The sequence below is a fragment of the Pelecanus crispus genome, chromosome 3, assembly GCF_030463565.1.
Source record: "Pelecanus crispus isolate bPelCri1 chromosome 3, bPelCri1.pri, whole genome shotgun sequence".
Lineage (NCBI taxonomy): Eukaryota > Metazoa > Chordata > Aves > Pelecaniformes > Pelecanidae > Pelecanus > Pelecanus crispus.
In genome coordinates, this window is record NC_134645.1 from 101,843,812 (window position 1) to 101,865,854 (window position 22,043).

Genomic DNA, 22,043 nt, shown 5'->3' on the forward strand with positions numbered 1-22,043 from the left:
ATTCTTATGTCAAAATATGTGAATTGTTTAAGTAAAATGCAGTACCTGAATCTGCTTTCATATTAAAAAGGTGTTTTGAGATATTGCATTTCATTTATTACAATTTTTTAACATGTCCACGCCTTTTAGGTAAAGCCAGTCCAAATCTTTTCTAGCTAGTAGTCATAACTGTAACTTACTGACTTTTACTTCTTTCAGTTGTTATTCTATAATGCTCTTAGTACTAAAATACTATCTCTGTTACAGTTGTCGATGGCTTCTATTGTTTGTGCAACCCAGGATATGCCGGACTGAAATGTGACCAGGACATTGATGACTGCATAATCAATGCTTGTCAACACAATTCTACATGTGTTGATCTACATCTGGTTAGTAGAGAATTTTTTTTTAATTAAAATGATTGCTAATTTTTCTTCCTGAAATCTAAAGTAATACTATTGTGAGTTCTAAACCTCCACTTAATCCATACACCTATCAAGAGTTTTATAATCATCCTTTCCAGTCACTGGTTTTTTTGTTTATTTCTAATGATATAGGCAGTGGGAAAGAGGAATGTTTATATCATTTAAAAGCAGTTATTGAGTTATTTTGGGAATTCAAAAGGAGTGAAATATTTTCAACTAGGTGTGTTTATGGCCTCATTATAAGTGACAGGAATACTCATTTACACCGATGCCATTGGCTTCAAAGGGGCTTAAAAAGTATCTTACTCCCCAAAATGGCTTTACTTCAAGTACTTCAGCATTTATTTTCAAAATTCTTCACCTATATTAGTTCCTGAAAAGTGTTAAAAATAACTTCTTTCTTCTCAGAAATAAAAGCATTCTGTCAACTGATTCCTTCATGGGTGGAAAGGAGAAGACAGACATTCATGTTGTGTAAACTTTGGCACCAGAGGTGTCCCGTGTTGTCTGTCACTCCCTCCAGGAATCTGTCAGGAACCAATTTGTTTTCAGTGTACTCAATAGGGACACTAAGACTGTACAGTATGAATATTGTCCTTAAGAAACATTCAGACTGTCAGAGAAACTGGGGGTGGTTAAAAAAAATTGAAGAAAGGTTGGCTTTTTTTTCCTTCTTCTAGTTTCTCCCAGCATGTTTGTGAGAATATTAAACTCATAAAATGTTAAAGCAAGGTGTAGAATTCAGGTTAATATTAAGATGCCTAAATAGGTGTCTATGTACAGTATGAGCTAAGCATCTAAGCACCCATCAAAGGTGCTAGAATCCTTGCTGATGCAGCCAGCACAACCCAGAGAGTGTTGTAGATGTCCACTTTGGGTGAACTGAACAACCCTGTAGCTAGGCTGCATTAGTGCTGAAGCAGGCACCCATGTTTAGCTGTCTGCATTTCCAGCTGAATCCCATCCCAGAAGCCCAGAATTGTGTGAGGGGTATGTGGGTTTCTGGGGTTTTGTTTGGCTGTTTTTTTCTTGTTTTGTCATTTGTTTTGGGGTTTTTTTAGTACATACATAAAGAAAATGCACTTCTTCCTGACAAATCCTGGTGGTAACCTGCAGCTACTTCCTAAACTTGAACAGAAGTTACATGCTTCAAGAGAATTTTCTCAAATCCTCTACTCTGATTTCCGGAGTTGTTTCTTCTTTTCACAGAACACTTCATGTATTGTATAAATTTTCATGTAAATATGCTTCAAGAACTAGTAAATGCCTTGGACGAAATTAAACGCTTGATATGGAGACTACAGAGCTTGTGACACTTCTGTTCTTGTCTTTGGATGCTATTGCAAATGCCTATTTTTACCAGTAGATGGCAATTAATAATTCAAGCTGTCATACTGGACACATACTGCCATCTTAAAATCAGGTTAGAGAGCATTCCAGAAATAAATTTTATGCTCAAAAGGCATATAGTGTCCTATCCTCCAGGAGATTGTGTTGTATATGTAGACATTCCAAGTAGTATTCCTAACTGCAGTTGATGCTTTAACTGTGACTGATAAAATGGAGCTGTATGTGCAAAAGCTTAAACAACATTCTTCCCCAAAAAGTAAGATATCAGAAATGGACAAAATTATGTGTTCTTTATAAAATAAACATATTGTTCCACGAAGAATATCTGCTAAGCTTCCCTAAATGAGTTGTAATATTGATCCAGTGGGACTTTTTAATTTGGGCAAAATTAAACCTGACAAAGAATGGTAGGTTACTGCAATTTTTAACACTGTTCTAGGTTTTTCTTCATATGCCTTTCATGCTTTTGTTTTCTTGATTTATTTGTGTTTATTTTTGTCCTGCAGTATCGATACATTTCTAATCTTCTTTGTCACAGACATACGCCACTTTGTTTTAAATGGACTGTGACACAATAAATCAGTGAGATCCATGCAGACTCACTGTTTCAGAGAAAGCCCGATATTAAAAAAATCTAACCTATGTGGAGTCAGTTACTAACTACAGAAAATAAATACTGTAGAAACTTAATGGCAAGGTGTCATTTTAGTCCTTGGATTTGATCTTTCTCAGACCTCAATGGCTTTCTCAACATAGTTCACTTATGTTGTCAACATTACAGTAAGCATTCATACTAAAGTGTTCATTTTGATGTTAGTTAATGCACAGACAAAAAAACTTCAGGTTTTTTTTCATTAGGAGACTGTTCTTTGTTATTTTTGATAGTAACGTAATTTTGTGCTAAAAAAAGGAAAATTAATACAGAATGGGCTCTACTAAATTGAAAAGTTAGTATTGGCATATTTTTAAGAAAAGAAATAGGGAATTGCTAGTAGGTTTATTTTTCTATTGCAATAATAATGCATTGCTATTCAATATTTATACTTTCTCCTTCTCTGTTTTTCTCTATAGTGTATTTACTTAAACTAAAATTTCTGATATAAGTTTCTGAAATAGCTTTCATGTGGATCATCTTTTAAGTTGAATCCAGAAAGGGACAAAAAGACTCGCTCACTAAGTGATTGCATTATTCAGTTGGTATGCGACTATATTATTCCACATACAATGTCCTCCTTATTGTATTCAGTATCAAAGAGTACCGAATTTCTTCCACATCAAATGATGCGATTTAATACACCAAGATTCCTCAATGATGGGTGCAAAGAGGATTAATGAATTAACATATATTCATAAAATTGGAAGAAGAGCCATTCCCTCTTCTTATTCAGCCAGAGCAGCTGTGAAAGAACAGATATTGAGATAACAATCCCCTAGAGAACGAATTTTTAACATTTAAAGGGTCTCCTCCTCCTCTATAAGGTAATAAACTGGGCGATTGGGAGCAACTGAGGCATAATCAAGGAACATTTAAAAACAGATGGAGATCTCAGGAGTTTCATAATTTCTCCATCAAATGCAATTTTATTCCAAAGATATATTACAGTAGCCTTATTATACAAGTCAAGGACCAAAGATCTTAATGTGAGGAAGAATTCCAATATACACTCTAATTGCAACATATAATTCACAGCCTTTACCTGGCTCTCCAGGCAGTAGGTGGCATTAGGCAATTGGTCTGTGGGATGAGATCGGGATAGATGAAGTTCACAGCTAAATTACATGACTACATCAGTTTAAGGATGCTCTGATTTTCTACTGCACCTGAGAATTCCAGTTACCTGAGAGCTACTGTATACCAGCACAAGCCACTGTCAGCCATATTAGACCTTCTGGTGGCTCAAGAATAATTAATTGGCTACCCCTATGCTAATAAAAGTTCTGTTCTGCAATCCAACAGTTCAGATAACTTTGATGCACTTTTCTAGGTCAAAGTGAGACAATTGGCATTGCCAGAATGACATTTGCAATATGTATTCTTCCTCTTTGGTGTTGGTAATGTGGTATATAATACAGAGACTTAAAACTAGATAACCATGTTATCTTAACACTGCATAGGAAAAATAGGCACAAAAAATGACACTGGTATGATGGGTTGACCCCAGCTGTCAGCTAAGTACCACACAGTCACTCACTTAATCCTCTTCATGGGATGGGGGAGAGAATAGGAAGAGCAAAAGCAAGAACACTTGTCGGTTGAGATATTTTAATAAGCAAAGGAAAGGGGAAGACGAGAGAAGAAATCAAATCAAGTGATGCAAAGGCAATCACTCATCACCTTCCATGTGTACACCTATGCCCAGCCAGTTTCAGGCAATGGCCACCTTCCCAAAACCCACCTCCCCTCCATTCTTATTACTGAGCAAGATGTTACATAGCATGGAATATGTCTTTGGTCAGTTTGGGTCAGCTCTCCTGGTTGCGTCCCCTCCTAGCTTCTTGTGCACCCCCAGCCTACTCACTGAGGGGGCAGAGTAGGAAAAAGAAAAGGCTTTGATACTATGTAAGCACTGTTCAGCAATGGCTAAAATGTTGGTGTCTTATCAACACTGTTTTGGTCACAAATCCAAAACATAGCACCATATAGGCTGCTATGAAGAAAATTAACTCCATAATAGCCAAACCTCCTACAGAACAGAATTCTACAAAAGGAGGTTGGTTAAACTTGACAGCGGGAAATCAAAAAAGCTGTGTTTGTCATGCAGCTCCTGATGTTTTAAAAGGTCTGGTCTGTAAAATCTGTCTGTAGAATATTTATGTAAGGCATTTGTATCGGCCAGTCCCACCAGGGATGTGTTCCCCTTCATTCTGATACAATCAGAGCTTCTAAACAACTCTAACATATATTACTACACCATAAGGGATTAGTCTTTCTTTCTGGCTGGCATATTCAGAATTTTAAGGTTTCTCTACGATAAATATTCTCAATACCATAAAATTCCCACCCAAAATTATTCCCAATGCTAACGTAAGACACATAGTGAGCAGCAGCAAGAAGGATAAAAACACTAAGTGTTTTGCCTAACTAACCATAGAGAGAAGCGGGAACAGAGCAATTGTATTCTCAATATTCTAAGTGGAGCGTTCCAAGACTTTATGCCAAAAGGTAAGGGCAAATGGTTATAACTGAGGACTCAGAAAACAGTATGTCTGAGTTGCTTAGATAAAACTTGGGGCATCTATTGTTTATTCAGTTCCCAAATTTGTTCATATAGTGAGATGGCTGGGCATTACACTAGTCACATGCGATGTTAAGGAAATACTGTTACGTAGTAACAACCAGACATACAGAATTAACAGATAATTTAAAAAAAAAAATAAAAATTTTTAAAATTTTAAAAAATAGAAAAATCACCATACCAACACGTCAACTTCCATTGATCTTAAACAATATGTGACAAATTATAAAGTGTTTTCCTATAAAAGTGTCATGGAAGAAGATGTAATTTTACCTATTGCAACTAATCTGATACATGAGTAAGAGGAACCAATTAGAGTAGACACTTCCTTCATTAGGTCGCCTAGGCCAGCAAAAATTAAAAGCTGATAATACTTCTAGTACTATTAGCACAGATGCCTCTCCTATATATTCTCAGTCATCGGTCAGCTCAAACAGTATTGTTGTCTTGTTTTGTAGTTTGACTATAAAAAACTTAAAATATTGAAAAAGGAGATTGGTGCTGGGAAGGTTGGTCTGACACTAGTTGTCTTTCTTGCTTCTTTTTTTTTTTTTTTTTTTGTTAATTATGAAACATTCCTGATTAAGGTCTGTCTGAGTAAGTGATTTTATTTTCACTGTGGTAAGAAACATTTGGCCAGTCCTATGTACACCAGTGTGAAATCTGGGATTTACATGCATGTAGAAATAATTCAATTGTTCAGTCAAACTGATAGATCAAAATAATCGAATGAGAGAAGTATGAGAATGCCTGAAAGACTGTAGTGTTGTCACTGCAAAATAAAGAGGTGCAGTCCTCAGTAATTGAGGAAAAGGGGTGAAGCTGTCTACATTCACTGTATAAGTAATGAATAAAAATAGAATAAAACTGAAAGATATAAACAGTAAAATATTTTACCAAAAAAGCTAGTAAACAGTAAGTAAAAAAAAAAAAAAAAAAAAAGGAATATTAGCCTCTGACTGTGCTTATGGTAAGTCAGGGTTTGCCCAGAGTAATTTGCAAATTCTTTTAAAAAAAGTTAAAATAATTAATTCAAAGTGTTGTATAAAGTTGAGATGTTGTCCCTAGTCATTTTTATGAGACCAGATGGAGCATATAGTCTATATAACATAAAACATTATTTTGGGGTATTTGCATTAAAAAAAAAAAAGTAATAGTAGCTTCACAGTAGCTCTGACTTCAGTTTTTGCTTGTGCTGTTCTGTATGTCAAAATATAATGCAAATCCTGTCACTTTAATGTATATGGATATCCATGCAGCAAATTGTAATACATGTTTCTTCAGAGCTTTGTTTCTGGAAGCTATTATTTCTGTGTACTTACCACATAGTTAATTTAAAAAAATAAACTGTAGGTAAAGTTACAGCTGTATAATAGTGCTTTTATTGCAATCCCATATCCTCTCTATCACTACTTGATTAAAAACACAATTATTTCCCTTTCAATAACATGTAATGTTATGGAAATGAGCTCTCCAATACAATAACAGAAGATACTGTCAATTTGAACCCAAAGAAGCAATGAATACTTGTTCCATTTCTGGTTTTGAAGTGGCAGAAAAAAAAGGACCCATAACAAGATGAAATTCAGTAATTCAGGCTTTTAGGAACTTACATTTTGGGTTGTAGGGAAGGTTTATGTGATGGAGAGACAATGCTATTAATTTTTTTTTTTAACAGAAAAAATTGTGAAAGGAGGATTAATTGGAAGGAACTTTGACATTGAGAACTAAGGTACAAAGTAGTAGTTAATGGTGAACTGTTTATGCTACCCAAAAAGAAATCAGTCAGGTCTTTGGACTAACCTAAGATAATTTCCTAAATTTGTCATCCACCCTTAATTTTTGTCATCCACCCTTAATTTCCATTTAAAACAGAATCTCCTGTACTTTCTGCTAAATAGGGAGAAGAAAAAGAATCATTTCCAAACTTATAACTTATTTTAGAACATCCAGAGGTGCTCAAGGTCTGATGAAGTAACTGAGCTTCAGGAGGCTCTTCCTCCTAGCTGATGATAGCAGGTGGTCTGACACTTGAAATGAGAATACAGACTAGACAGACCTGCATCAATGAAAAATTTCCAGATTTCCGTGGAGTGGAAACTCTCTAAGGTCTCAATAAAGCAAACAAGCTCTGCCACTGTAATTGGTCTGAAAGAGTACCTCGGTTTAACTAAAAGTCAGACCACATACCATAAATGGCATACAGAGTATAACAAGCAATAAGCTCCTCACAGTTCCCAGGTCACATAAATTCAAGTTGATTTGTACATGACTTACACTTACGCATTGACTTCATTGAGAGAATCCATGTGCTGAAATTGTGACTGTGCTGTTTGACAAATCAGTTTCAGATTACCAATTACGCATCCCAGAAAAGAGCTATACAGCAGCTGGAGTTCACTTAAGAAACTAGCAACAGCAGCAGTACTTCTGCAAAGTACTACTGCTAATACAACTCACCATGCTGCCCTGAAGATTTGACTTGCCATCCCAGATATATTTCATCTTCCACCTATATTTAGTTAAAAAAATGAACAGCTTCTTCATAGGCCTTCAGTAAAAGTTTTTTGAAGATCTAGTGAAATGACTCCCTCCTCTGCCTTGTACTACAGAGCTAGTGGATATAGCAGTACACAGACTGAAAACTTAGTCATTATGAGGTGTACTCCTTTATGCTCCAATAAGTCCAGTTGAGTCAAAGACATTGGAACACACAAAATTAGCTATTGATTTACTGAATTAGGATAATGTCCTTAATATTGATCCTTGGTATTATACATTGCCTGGATAAAGTGATTACGATGTCTTATGCCTTACTCATCTAACTGAAAGTTTAAGTCAGCAAACAAGCATCAACTTTCCATTTATTTATTTATTACATTATTTTTAAATGCTTTAATTTGATTTTTTGAAAGAAATTGCAGACATATATGAAAGTTCTGAGCTTTAACCAACAATGTCAGTACATACCATAGGAGTGAAAGACTTTTTCATAAACTGAATTTGAAATACTCTACAGAACTGAATAAAACTGTTACAAAGTGAGGAAAGGGAGATTAAGAGGAAGTTAAAGATGGGCTTTCCAATGAGACTTGTGAACAGATGGCAAATCAACGTGATAAAGATACAGGAAGGTGGTCCCAGATGGTGTTCTGTAAATGCTGCCAGCAGTGAGGAGGCTGGACAGAGAAAATAAGCGACAGCAGGGAAAGAAGTGAAGAACTTCACAACATAAGGAACAGGCTGGAGAACTGTGGCCTGTTTGTGGAAAGCATAACCCTAGATTCGATTTTTACATGATACAGAGACTAAGATTTTGTTTGAGGTGGGATAGGAAGTGTTTGTACCTTTGAAAACATTAAAAGACTGCCAGTGGCATTATAGAGACTTGGGACTGCAGAGACTTCATTGACTGATAAGGAAAAGAATTCTACACGAGACAATTTAGCTGCCGAGAAGTGGATACAATAAATTGTCTGTATTTAGTACATTTATAGAGCAGAAGGTCACGGAAGAGTATGGGTCCACAAGGAAATTACTCTTAAATAAATGGTGAAATTAATAGGTCATCTATCAGTCTTTGAAAACTGCCCACATACATGTCTTTACCATACAGCACACAAGAATTAAGATTAAATTTATTTTTCAGTAAAAGGATGACGAACTAATCCATTTACTGTAGGATAAGTCCGAGCATCAGGACAATTACTGAAAAGGCTGTAATTTCACACCCCAATTTTTATTGCAATAAGTCATTGTCTCTAAAATCAAGACTGATGATTCTGGGTAGGAATTTTTAAGCCTATTCTGAGAATAGCATTGCTCATTTTCTCATGATGTATTTTTGTGACATTTGTCATGAAAGAAGTTAAGTATCTTGCAAATATTTACTTTTTAATTTAGAACACTGCTCCTATTGGCTTCAATTGCAGGTGCTGAGTGTTCAGCAGTTCTGAAAGTCACACGTTAAGCTGAAAATTCAGAAAGAAAGAAAAGGAGGAATTAATGTCTACCTATAAAAAGATACCTGCTAGGCTAAACCAACTTCAGCTAAAGTATGATTTATTTTAATTTCCTTTAATTTCCTAGGGCAACATTCAACTGAAACCATGAAAATAGCTCTTCTAGTTTCCTTCTTTAAGTACAAGGGAACAGAAACAAACATATTTCCCTTTATTGCACGTCTAGAGCAGGCCAGTTTCATCACGCTCTCTTATGCACTGAATAAAGTGATGGAAAGTTATTTAATCCATGTAGGTAAAGACTCTTTCATGGTATTTAGGTGGAGAGGGGCTAAATCTAATGAATCAAAAAAACCCCTTAGTTCTGGCATTTCCTAAGTTTTGAGCGTATATGATTTTGCAACTCCTACATTTTAATTTTAGCTTACGGTTTTAAACAAAATAAATGTAATGGATCCAAAGCATTACATGGATGGGTTTTGGTAAAGAAACCATTTTCTGTCATACATATAATAGATGTTTTTAACTCTTAAATGTGAGCAGATGCTACATATACTTGCAGTAGTTTCTGAAAAGCACTCAGCCCTGGCCTTGGTCTGCTCCCACTGTAGCTTACAGAAAAATTGTTGTTGACTTCAGAGCTCCACTAGCCAAGTATATTCTAATTCCAGGGTAAGCTCTTTGTGCAGTGGCAGACACTTGATGTATATTAACCCTTGCCAAGCAAATCTTTTACCTTCTTCATGAAAAAAAAAAAAAAAAGTTCCAGAACATTATGCTTAGGTTACCTTCTTCACAACTCATTACTGGTTGGAGAGCATTAGGTGTGCTCTTGAAGCACACCTTCTGGTTCAGTTTCTTTCATAAGTAATCTGGTTTGTGTGCACCGAGACCACTGTGTGATGTGAGGTGAAGCTCAGTTAAGTGAGGACAACTGAGAAATTAATGTCAAAAGCATAGTCCTGATCTACACTAAAACACTAATGAGTCTGAACCTTATGGACCCTAAGAAACATATGAACACATGGTTGTTTTTAAATTACTCCGGTCAATAGATTCATAAAGGACAAGTCTTCTGAAACAGCAGTTTGTGATCTCAGTATGGACAGCAGCTTGGAAATCTCTGGCTTTAAGTCTGTCCCTCATTAGTCAGCTGAGATACTCAAATTATGTGTAAGTGTACTGATTGCCTATAAATGTTCTCCATATGTTTGTCTGGTTTTGTGCCCACTAGAAAATCAGTGGTCTATTTAAGAGAGCCAGACAAAATGTACCAAGTGATTGAAATAATTTAACTGTTACTGGTCCATAACAGTGCATCTCATACCAGTTTATGTGGTAAACATAAATGAAACTCAGCATTCACACTTCAAAAAAATTCTGCTTATTGTTCCAAGCTCTAAAAGGTATCAGAGCAAGGAGACTAAATTTAGACAGTTCTTACTGACAATCTGCCTATTGGCAGAGGTACATTATGGAACTGAATTGAACCATAAAGGAGCCAGGTAGTTGTTAGCACTGCTCTGGCAGATATCTAAGAAAGTGCATTTTCATTTAAAGGTGAATGACTAGACACTTTAGGTATCTTCATTGTGTGACAAGCTTGACTTTTATCCATGTCACATCTGTCTCGATGTAGTTCAGTTAGTGATATGAAATAGCAGCCTAGTAAGGAGGTATTTCCAGTTCCTTGATTCTGAGTACTAAGGACAAAGATATTTTGTTTCTTAATACATCTGTTTCTTGATGCATCGGGTGCTGAGTAGTGTTCAAAACCTTGCTGTTCCAGCTTCACTCAAATGCAATCACTGAGATATAGAAATAATGAAGGGGAAAAAAAAAGACAGTTGCTGGAGGATTGCAAAAGTTTTCAACTGGGCTGGTTTCTTGTAGTTTATGAGCACATATGCTATTCTACCTTAATTACAGCACAACTGTATGCGACATTCCTAAAATTAATAACTCTGATACCTACCAATACTACGTACTTCCCTTGTCTCGTGTTCTTGCTATGTTATGTCTGAAATGTCCTTTGAAACAAGCATCTGAACTTTAAAGTCTTTGTAGAACAATTTTAGGATCTGCAAAAGTGTTAGTAATTTCTCATTTAAGATTCATGTTAGAAGACGATTTCTGATTTTCATGTTTGAAGACACTAATAGAGTATATGCAGTACTTTTATAAATCAGCCAAGAAATATTAAACTTAATCTTAAAATTAGCTTAGTCATACATATATAGTGTAAGAAATTGACAGTTTCAAATATGACTCTTGTGGGTTTTTTTTTTTTTTCTTTGTTTAGGAGAAGTAACTGTATTTTGCACAGCATAGCAAAACACAATACACTTTTTGGTTTACTCTCTTGCCTCTTGCTGGTTAGCTATCCATCTGGGATGACTGTCGCTAAATGAGTACTAAAGAAGTCCAAACCTGGAAAGCATCTGCAGGGAAAAGTCATGGTGCTACAGAAAACAATAATTACATTCTGCATGTGTGCACACAGGGGAAAGACACAAAAGGCACATCAAAGAGTCTGGCATTTTTATTTTCCCAAAACTAAAGTGATTTTATTAGCTAGGCAACATTCCCAGTCTTCTCTGGCTGGGGACATATGCTTTTTAGTCATGTTTTAATAGTTGTTTCATGCTTGAGGAATGAACAATAATTGAGATGCTGGTTCTTACATGCTTTAAATATGTCAGTTTAATCAACAAGAGTAATTATGAACAGTAGGCTAAATACACCTTCTCAGAGTATATATATAACTCTGTAGAAACTCAGTTCCTCTTCCTCCTCAGCCTTCATTATGTACACCTGTAGCTTCCAAGTTCCCAGCTTTATATTACTTCTGTTGTTTTTGGCTGTTTTCCCAAATGATTTATAATTCCTACCTTCCAGACTGTCAGGTTTTCTCCCCTAAGTCTTTGTACATTAAAAACCCCACACTATTTCTATTAGTATCTGTATGATTTAATTAAGGGAGCTAAATAATTCTTGGGAGTTGGTTCTACAGAATACTGACTAGTAGCTGACCGAGGGGAAGGAAAGGAACTCTGTGAAAGAAACAAGCTTTTTAGTGTGATCTTTTAGCAATAAAAAACATTCCTTTGGCAGAAAAGACTGAGGACAAATCATCAGAGTAACCAAAGCTTTATTTATGAAGAACGAATCAACAAGTGAACTCAGACAACCACCAGTTCAGTAGGAATTTCTGGAGCCTCCGTTCCCAGCTGCTCTGTGTGATACAAGTGGCAGATGCAGAAAAGTAATGTGGGTTTAGACCAAAAAAAAATTTGAATAAATGCATACCAGGAAAAAAAGAATCAGAAATATATTTTAAAGTTAGGTAATTAATATACAAGAGTTAAGTTTTATATACTAGTTTTGATCCAGTTCAAGTGTACTGAATCTAATGTATGCTAATCTAAGAAAACCCAGACTCCTACAAGGTTTTAGGCTTTCCTCCTCTGTCTTTACTGAATATAACTCCTCCTTATAACAGCTGTCTAAATTTTGGTTTTTTTGAATCAACCCAATTATTTCACTGTTACTGTCAGATGCATGATTTTTTTTCTCTTCCTTATGATATACTAGAACTTCAAACCTCAAATTTCCTTCTCTTTCTAAACTGGCAGATAAGCAGAGCACACATCAAACATAGCCAAGTTTTATTCAGCAAGGGTGTATCAGGGGATCTTTATTATATATTTTGTGTCTCTAACCTGTAGGTGAGAGAAAAATGCACTGCAGACTTAATTTCTGTGAAAATATAATTCCCCAGAAATATAAAAGTCAGAGCAATACTTACATGGTTATAACATGGTTATAACTGGTCAAGCATTGGAACAGGCTGCCCAGAGAGGTGGTGGAGTCACCATCCCTGGAACTGTTCAAAAAATGGGTAGATGTGGCACTTTGGGACATGGTTTAGTCTACTCTACCCTTGATTGGTTTAGAGTAGACTTGGTAATGTTAGGTTAATGGTTGGACTGGATGATCTTAAAGGTCTTTTCCAACATAAATGATTCTATGATTCTATGAGAAACTGTATATTAAGAATGTCCCCTGACCATGGTTACTCCTGATCTGTGCCTCCAAAGTGTTTGAAAGCACACTAGTTGTCCCAGGCAGAAAGCATGTTAGGCACCAGGGCATTCTAATGATTTAATGGTGGAAATTACCAAGTTTCAGTGCTGGGACACTGCCCATATCCTGGCACTGTTTAACCCACCAGCATAGACATAGCTGTTACTTCAGACTAGTTCAAAGTCACTAGGTGGGCAACAACATGAAAAAAAATACATCTTTGTCGCACTGCATTGCTCTTGCTTAAAATTTCAAATGCAATAGAGGATGGGGAAAAAAGAGGGAGCTGCTTCTTTTAGGAAGATATTAAGAAAATTAACTGTAATTATCAGTGAGATTGAAGCTACAAGAATATTTTTAATATAGTAACTAGTAATTGTTACAGTTGACTGCTTAGACACACTCTCCCTCTTCTAGGATCACTGTATTAAAACAGCAAAGAAAGTCTTATTATCCTAAGTCATTATGTGATTGTTTTATCTGTAGCATTAAAACCACACATGTATGCAGAAGTTAATTTAGCAGGCAGATTATGAGCTTCTCCCCACCCCCAAAAAATCTGAAACCTATTCCTGTGAGATAGCTCAAGCAGTTGCATCTCCCCCACCCTTGCGTTACCAAATTTTATTTACCATTTTACTACTAGAAACCCAGGTTTTCTCTGACTGATTCATGTGTTGAGGGAAGAAAGGGAAGAGGAAGCAATTAGTCCAGTTTGCTCTTTTTTGTTATTTCACACTGTTCTTGCTTGGAATAATGACAGCCACCTCCTCTTTCATCCTGTCCCTGGCAGTTTTCATACTTCTTGACCCTACTTCTAGCCTTGATTCTTGTTTTGGTCACATACTCCTAATGCATAGCACTGCTTTATCCTTACTTACGGAATCTTTAAAATTCAGTTCTGTACTGTCCTGTATAATGTCACAATTTATTCTTGTGAACTTAAGTCCCTCCTGTTTGGCTTTTTAGGCATTTAGATGGCAAAGGAGCTTCCTTCTTCCTTCTCCTAAGTATATCTGTGCTTTTCATGAGGAAAATAGTACACAGAAGGAAGCTTGATATACTTCTGGAAAAAAATTAAACATAAGCGCAAAGTCTTCTACAAAGATTCTGTGTGTGTATAGTTACTTTTTATTACTCTGTAATTGCTTACTAACAGAATGGTCATTCTGAAAAAATATTTTTTTAATTTAAAAAACTTACATTTTTAAAAATTTTAGATAAATATCCCAGTCTGCTTCTCATCTTCATTTTTAAATGAAGAGAATTATGAGTTAAGGGTTTGTGTTCTAAATAAGCACCATCCTGTTTGCTTTATAAAATTGAGACCTTCTTCCTCATTTATTATTGAATACAATGGCAGCAACTAATCCAGAATAGTGCTTATGCTGGCTTTTTCCATACATATCAGTAAACAAATTTTCTTTATTCTTGTTCACACTATGCATGTTTAATGAAATACCAAAACAGCAAGATGCTTTGGTGCACTTCATTATCTCATGATCTGTCATTGTACAGAATGTTACAGAGCTCTGCTTTGTTTTCTTCTGTTGTATTATCTTTCAGAAGATTATACACACATTATGCAAATGAAAATTAGAGCAGGAGCAATACTTGAAACTGTTTTTACTTTTAAAATAACTTTCAATGTTCAGCGTTTTTAAGCAGTGATATTTTCTAGGTCTTTATACACTTTTCAGAAACAATTACTTAATTGGAGAAAAATAAATTATTTACATTTGTATTTTAAACAATTTGCAACTATCCACTTACTTTTAAAAACATCTGATTTAAAGAAGCTGGTCCAATTTTTTCCCTCTAAGTTTCAGTCTTGAATTTCCACCCCTCTATCCCTTACCTTTAGTGGTTGGTATAAAATTTTCCAACAGTAACTCATTCATCTTATGACTACAACAGCCTGTCCCTACCTTCTTTAGGCCTATACTGGCATGTGAGTTGTTACTAACGGAAAATTAAGTTATACCCTTTCCATGCTGGAGTAAATTGACTCTGATGGCAAGTGAAATCCAAGAAAATATTCTCACACTTGCCTCCTACAGTATCCCAGATGTATGCTTTCTCTTTTAGAGGGCTCAGACTCAAGTCTGGATGAGCAGTATAAAATAATTGGTCCTTAATATATTGAGCTTCTGTCTCAGCAATGGAAGAATCCAGTATGGGACTCAACTTACCCAGTTTTCACTCTGTAACCAGAGGGCTAAGGGCTTTGGGCCTTTTAAGACATGCTTGTACACTGATACTACAGTTTTTAAAAGAAAATACTAATGTTTTCTGTTAAAGTTAAGAGAAAGAAAAAAAAATCAACTCTGCCCAGTATAATATTGATTAACATCAAAAGTTAAATTAAATCTTATGCTGTTGCATGAACTTACAGTTTTACTTTCCTCTGGGCATATAATCAAAGTGAAATATCCAAATACAGAATTTAGCGAGATATATAAAGTAAAAAGAATTTGAAATCTAACTTTTTTAGATAACAGATAAGTGTCTGCTTTGTTGTATCTCAACATCCTTAATAAAATATTTTAAGAAAAACTGTGCTGTACATGCAAAAATGCCCTCTCTGCCCCATTCTTCCTCTGGTTTAAAACATTATTTTGAAACTATATAGTTACAAATGAGTGGAATGAGTTTCAGCAAGCAATGCATACCAAGGTTTTGTAGAAGGAGGACCCTGACATTGGTTACTATGCTTTGGAAATAATGAAGCAGAAAATTTTTTTGAATTCCTGAAAAACAAGTAATTTGTGAGAGTAGTATTTAATGGTAATACATTCTTTGGAAAACTTCTATTTGAGACTGCATTGAGAGAACTAATTTTCTGTTTTCTCTTTGTTTAACCAAATGGAGTTGTTGTGTATGCATATGTGCTTATATTTTCCAGATATTAGCATCTTAAAACTATTTCACATAGCATTGTTGTACCTCAGGAACAAAAAAAAGATGACACTATAGGTAAAAAAGGGAGAGTAGGGATCTTGCATGCATGTCTTGACAAACCATGGTTATAAATTTATGTGCTTGAGATGGCTGGTGGGAAATACACTATGGTGATCTCCTAAGTCCAGAGTTCCCACAGTGCTCTAGCAGCCTTTTTCTTCCAACCTGCAGAAAACCCATTTCTCCACAGTTTTCCTATCCGTTTTGCACTTCAGCCTTTTTTTTCCTGTTGGCTTATAGTAACCCTTGTTATTGCCCCGTTAGTCGCAATGGCTGCACAAATCCACACCTTCATCCAGTTCCTGCCAGTGCCTGGGTAGGATTTGATGAGTAGAAGAAAAAAATGCATCTTTAGTGGTGGAGAGAGAAGGGGGGATAATAAAGAAAAGAAAGAGAGAGTCAGTGGCCTAATGATGACACAACTGCAGTTACACAGATAGGAAAAGAAGAAATGTAATTTAATATATTTGTAGACAAATTTCAGACACAAATAATCTTTTTGCAGCTTGTTGATGAGATTCCCTGTCTCATCAATATGCTGCTGAAATCCCAAGAATGAATAAAAGCCCTAATGATGTACCAGCATCATAAATTGTAATAGATTTAATAAATATGGGTAGTGGGTATGGTGCTTGCAGTACCATTAAAAGGTATGGACCCTCCTGAAGTCCTGTAGGCAAGCACCCTCAATATTCAGAAATAGAACTTCATTAGAGTAATAAGAGGCAAACTCCAGGAAGGCCCACAACATGCAAATTACAAAAGATTGCCCTTAATAAGATCAAGCTCTCCCAGGGAGTAGAAATGAGACAGAAGAAGTTATAGCTAAGATTAAATATTTTTACAGCCTTACAAGATTAGAATGAAAGTCTTTAAATTTGCTGCTATCAAACAGAGAGCAAAGCCTTTTCTTTCTCTGATATGAAATATGAGCTAACAGGTAAAGAGTTGTTAACCTTCACCATACCAAATATAGATAGAACCATAAAATCCAAACTCATAATTTCTTAAAGCATAACTTCCCTAAGCTCACGGTGTAGTCTAATTACAGCACAAATTATTGATGGTTTTATTGCTTCATCCTAAATACTATTAAAATTCATTTTAACTATGTTTTAGGAAAACAGAAGGGAAGACATTTCTTAACATTTGAATGTAAAGTATTATTAGGATTTTATTGTAAGAATACTTCTATTCCCTTTTCTCTTATCTGTATAAATGTTTCATAATGGAAGTCCCTTCTTAATAGTCCTTTAATATGCTAATAAATCTAAAATTAACTTACATTTTCCAGGAAAGAGAGAAACAGGTTATTAAAGTCTGGAGCTGCTGCTGCTGCTGTTAAAATCATGTTCTGATTTTAAAGACAAAGAAAGACAAACACATTCAAAAGGAGAGAGGAAAAACCTGAGACTGGAAAAAGTTTCTAATGGTGGGGGTTGGTCATGATCCCATCGCAGTTTATCTAGCCTGTCCCCAATTTTACAGTTCCCTTTTCTCTCTCTTTCTCTTCCTTCTGGTAAACTGTATGTTTAAGATAGTGAGTAAACTGTATGTTTAAGATAGTGACAACCCTTAACTAATTAAAATGTATCTCAGTATTAACTTTTGTGTCCTGTTCTACAGCCTCTTTATTCATATTTTAATTGATGTACGATTTTTAGAAGAAGCCTCAAAAGTAAACTTCCATTGTTTTTTTAATGAAATAATTTGGTTTTCAAAAGTGTACTTGTCTTTGACTTTGGGTGTCTTATTTATAAATCATGTTACCTAATAAGTGAATCAGACTGTTGGACACAATTTGTGCCTTTCCCAGAAAGTATTGATTCCTGTAAGAAGCCACTCTGAGAGGGTAAGTGTTAGTTACAGAAATTCTCTTGCAACCAGAAACTGCTATGACTTTTTCACTTGTGAATGCAGCTATCACTAGGTGACTCTGCTAAACAGACTCTTCCAAGTTCTTAGTGTATGAAGCATCTTCAGGTGTGCATTATTGGACAGCCATGTACTCTTAGTTTTGGTAATGCAAGACTGTGAGTGAAGAAACAGTGAAAAAAGCATTGTGGTTTAGTTTCCAATACAGAGGACATGTATCAAATATAAATATCTGCACCACTGTGTTATCTTTTGTCCTGAGATAAATTCTAGAAAATCGCACTGCATTTAGTGACTCAGAATCCAGGGACACTGGAATTCCCCTTTTTGGGAACCCGACAGATCCAGCTCCAGGCACCCACTGTCCTTCCAGGAGCTGCAGTACTGGGCTCGGAATGACACAACTCTCGGCAATAAAAATGCTGAACTTTCTCATAAAGGCATTTATGAGTGCAAAGTGCTACCTGGACATTAGTAACTATCTAGCTGTATGAGTTACATACACGGGGGAGTTTCCACCAGATTTTAAATTTCTGTGCATGTTGATCTAATTAAAAAAGCTAAGAGTGATGAGACAGCTCTGAAAACCAACACAGCCAAGCCCCAGGAGCTGCAAATTCAGCCCAGGTGAATATGGATCCACATTCTCATTCTTTCAAACACCTGACTTCCAATGCACGCCTTGTTTATCTCTGTGTTGGTACAGCTATATGATTTCCTACTGGTTTATGCTCTGAGCTTTGCATCTTCATAGCCTAACACTAGCACCACCTATTTTATTTGAAAATATACCCTGTAGATAACTACTGCTCATCAGCTGAGGGTGGCTACCGGACACCAGCCGGAGCTGCTGCTGACAGGAGCACTCATCTCACAAACTTTCATAGAATCATAGAATCGTTTAGGTTGGAAAAGACCTTTAAGATCATCCAGTCCAACCATTAACCTACACTACCAAGTCTACTCTAAGCCAATCAAGGGTAGACTAGACTAAACCATGTCCCAAAGTGCCACATCTACCCGTTTTTTGAACACTTCCAGGGATGGTGACTCCACCACTTCCCTGGGCAGCCTGTTCCAATTCTTGACCACCCTTTCAATAAAGAAATTTTTCCTAATTTCCAACCTAAACCTCCCCTGGCGCAGCTTAAGCCCATAAAATAACGAAGCAATTAATTCACCACTTCCCATTGGCAGGCAGGTGTTCAACCATCTCCAGGAAAGCTGGGCTCCATTACGCATAACAGTTACTTGGGAAGACAAATACCATCACCCCGCACCTCCCCCCTTCCTCATTCTTCCCCCAGCTTTTATCACTGAGCACACCATAGAATCATAGAACGCTTTGGGTTAGAAGGGACCTTGAGGAAATCATCGAACCCAACCCCTCCCCTGCAGTGAGCAGGGATTGAACCTGTGACCTTGGCGTTATTAGCACCATGCGCTAACCAACTGAGCTAACCCTGCTGGTCAAACAACGCCGCTTGAGAGCACACTGACAGTGCGAGAACCAACTGCGCTCAGATGTGAAAGCACCTTTAGTCACTGATACGTATTTAATGCTGATGAGCGACACACACCCCTGCCCACGGCAGGGCAGATGGGACAGCCGGGGAGAGAAGCTGGGCGGGTGAGGGTAAGGGTTGATCACACATCGTCCCTGCCCTGCGGGGCTGGGGCTGGAGGAAGGCGATACGGCGCAGAAGGAGGTGGGGCACCACAGGGCAGGGCAGCGCTCCCCGTCACACGGGCCGGCCCGTTCCTCGCTGCCATTAGAGCCCCGAAGCCTCCAACCACCTCCCACAGCGTCTCTGCCAGCTCTCTCCCGCAGCGACTACAGCTCCTGTCAGTCATAGGAGCAGAGAGGCAATACGCCGTTCTGATTGGCTCAGGTTCCCGCGGCGCCTGGCGATTGGCTGCTGCTGTAGGGGTGCTCCCCGCCTGTCGCTCTGGAAGGTTCTCTGCAGGCTGGCGAGTGTCGCCATTAGCCGCTAGTCAGGGGCGGAGTCGACTGAGAGTCAGCAAGGTGTCAGCAGTGCTCACCTTGTGCGAAGCTGCCTCACCAGATAAGCAAGTTTTCTTGGTCCTTTAGAAAGAAGCAAGCAAGCGGATCCTTTCAGTGGGAGCAGACAGCTGTTCTGGATTGCTGTGTGAGGTACTGAAATGCAGAGTCACCGTGTAACCAGCCAGTCGGCATGCTTCTAGTTTCAGACAATGGGATAAACTTAATGTCGTAAGAATCTAATAGTAATGAAGGTTACGGTTAATTGAGGTTGATCAGGTCTCATTTTGTCACAAAAAGTCTGCGTTTCTGTCTTTTTTCCAATGTTTTGCTGCTTGATGTTTGTCTTCATGTTGTTAGGTCAGGTCATGCTCCCTTGCCACGCTCCCCCGCGTTCTCCCATTCTCATAATTTGTACTTCATAGGCTTCTAGTTACTCTGTTAAACCCATTTCTTTTGTCTAATCCAGATGCTCTGTCAGCCATTTTATGTCCACCACTAGAGCTGATCTTTGTATCATGTCTTTCAGTTTGGAGAATGACATCACTTTCTTTTACAGCTTGTGTGTGTGATTTTGAAACCCTCTTTAGTCTCTAGTAATATTGGATTAGATTGATGTGGTGGTTTGACCCTGGCTGAATGCCAAGTGCCCACCAAAGCTGCTCTGTCACTGGCCTTCTCAGCTGGACAGGGGAGAGAAAATGTAATGAAAAAGCTTGTGGGTTGAGATAAAGACAGGGAGATCACTCATCAATTACTGTCACGGGCAAAACAGACTCAAATTGGGGAAAAGCAGTTTAATTTATTACCAGTCAAAACGGAGTAGGGTAATGAGAAATAAAACCTAATCTTAAAAAACCTTCCTCCTGCTCTTCCCTTCTTCCTGGGCTCAACTTCACTCCCAATTTCTCTACCTCCTCCCCCCGAGCAGAGCAGGGGGGCAGGGAATGGGGGTTGTGGTCAGTTCATCCCACGTCTCTGCTGCTCCTTCCTCCTCACGGGGAGGGCTCCTCAAGTTCTCTCCCTGTTCCAGCGTGCGGTCTCTCCCACGGGAGGCAGTCCTCCATGAACTTCTTCAATGTGGGTCCACACACATTTTCATACTGGACTAGATGTAATAAAACTTGTTTATTACAGAGTAATCTTTTCTTCCTTGATCCTTGACTATTAGCTGTCTAGCTGGTGGGTTTTATGCCAGCTGTACTTAAAGCAGGGCACAAGCGGCTAGGTTTGGCACTTTCAAAAGCTCACCTTGTTCTATTAGATATCATAGAGGCAGCACATTAATTTGTAATGTGATTTATCATACTGAAATGCTCTATAAATTTAAAGTAGGGTTGAGTGAAAGTTCAAAAGAGGAAACTTGACATCAAATAATTCTCTGAATGTCTGGGTGCTTCTAAGGATATCTGGGTTGAAGTATTTTCAGAACAGCATGTTTCTTTAACTTGCCCCTAGTTTTAAGCCTGAGGTTGGTAAAAATGGCACTTCGTGGTATTTGAAGGGTACTGAGGTGATAATGGTCGTGTGCTTAAGATCTGAATTTGAATCGGCTATTGTGTTAAGGTACCAGATAGCTTTGTTTTATGGAAAACAGTAGTTGTTTTGCTGCTTTTTCTTTCTTTATTTAAAAAGCTAGCAGTAGCAACACCAGGTTTGAAATTCAGAAGCAAAATGCTACTGCAGTCAGTACCTAGACTATTCCTTTGGAATATCACAGTTAACTGTTATAGCTGCCCTGTTACTTGAGATCTAGGGGCAAACTGAAAGATCTGGACAAGCTTTTAGATGGGTCATATTCCTGACAGTACTTATGCTTAACAGGAATATGTTTATGACCTTTCACTATTTATTGAGCAATTGAGCTAAACGTCAAAGCAGATACACTGGCTGATACTAGCTTGACTAGTCATTTGGTTTATTTTGCACAAACAACTTAAGGCTGTTGTTTTTCATTAGTTTTCCTGTGCTATTCAGTACTTGTCACATTGAAGGCGATCTCTGACACATTTCCTAGTAAGCTCTCTAGGAGAAGGGAGGAAAGAAAGAAAGAAAGAAGTTTTTTACAATGAGGGTGGTCAGGCACTGGAACAGGTTGCCCAGAGAGGTGGTAGAGGCCCCATCCCTGGCAACGTTCAAGGTCAGGTTGGCTGGGGCTCTGAGCAAC

General features: G+C 37.4%; 1 protein-coding gene across 1 annotated transcript in view; it reads left to right on the forward strand.

Annotated features, from left to right (window-relative positions):
* Window positions 1-22,043, forward strand: part of LOC104027713 (protein eyes shut homolog) — a 961,671-nt gene that overhangs the window by 332,219 nt on the left and 607,409 nt on the right. The window contains exon 20 of the mRNA XM_075707654.1: window positions 247-368. Coding sequence (XP_075563769.1) covers window positions 247-368 — 122 coding nt within the window. The remainder of the gene's footprint in view (window positions 1-246; window positions 369-22,043) is intronic.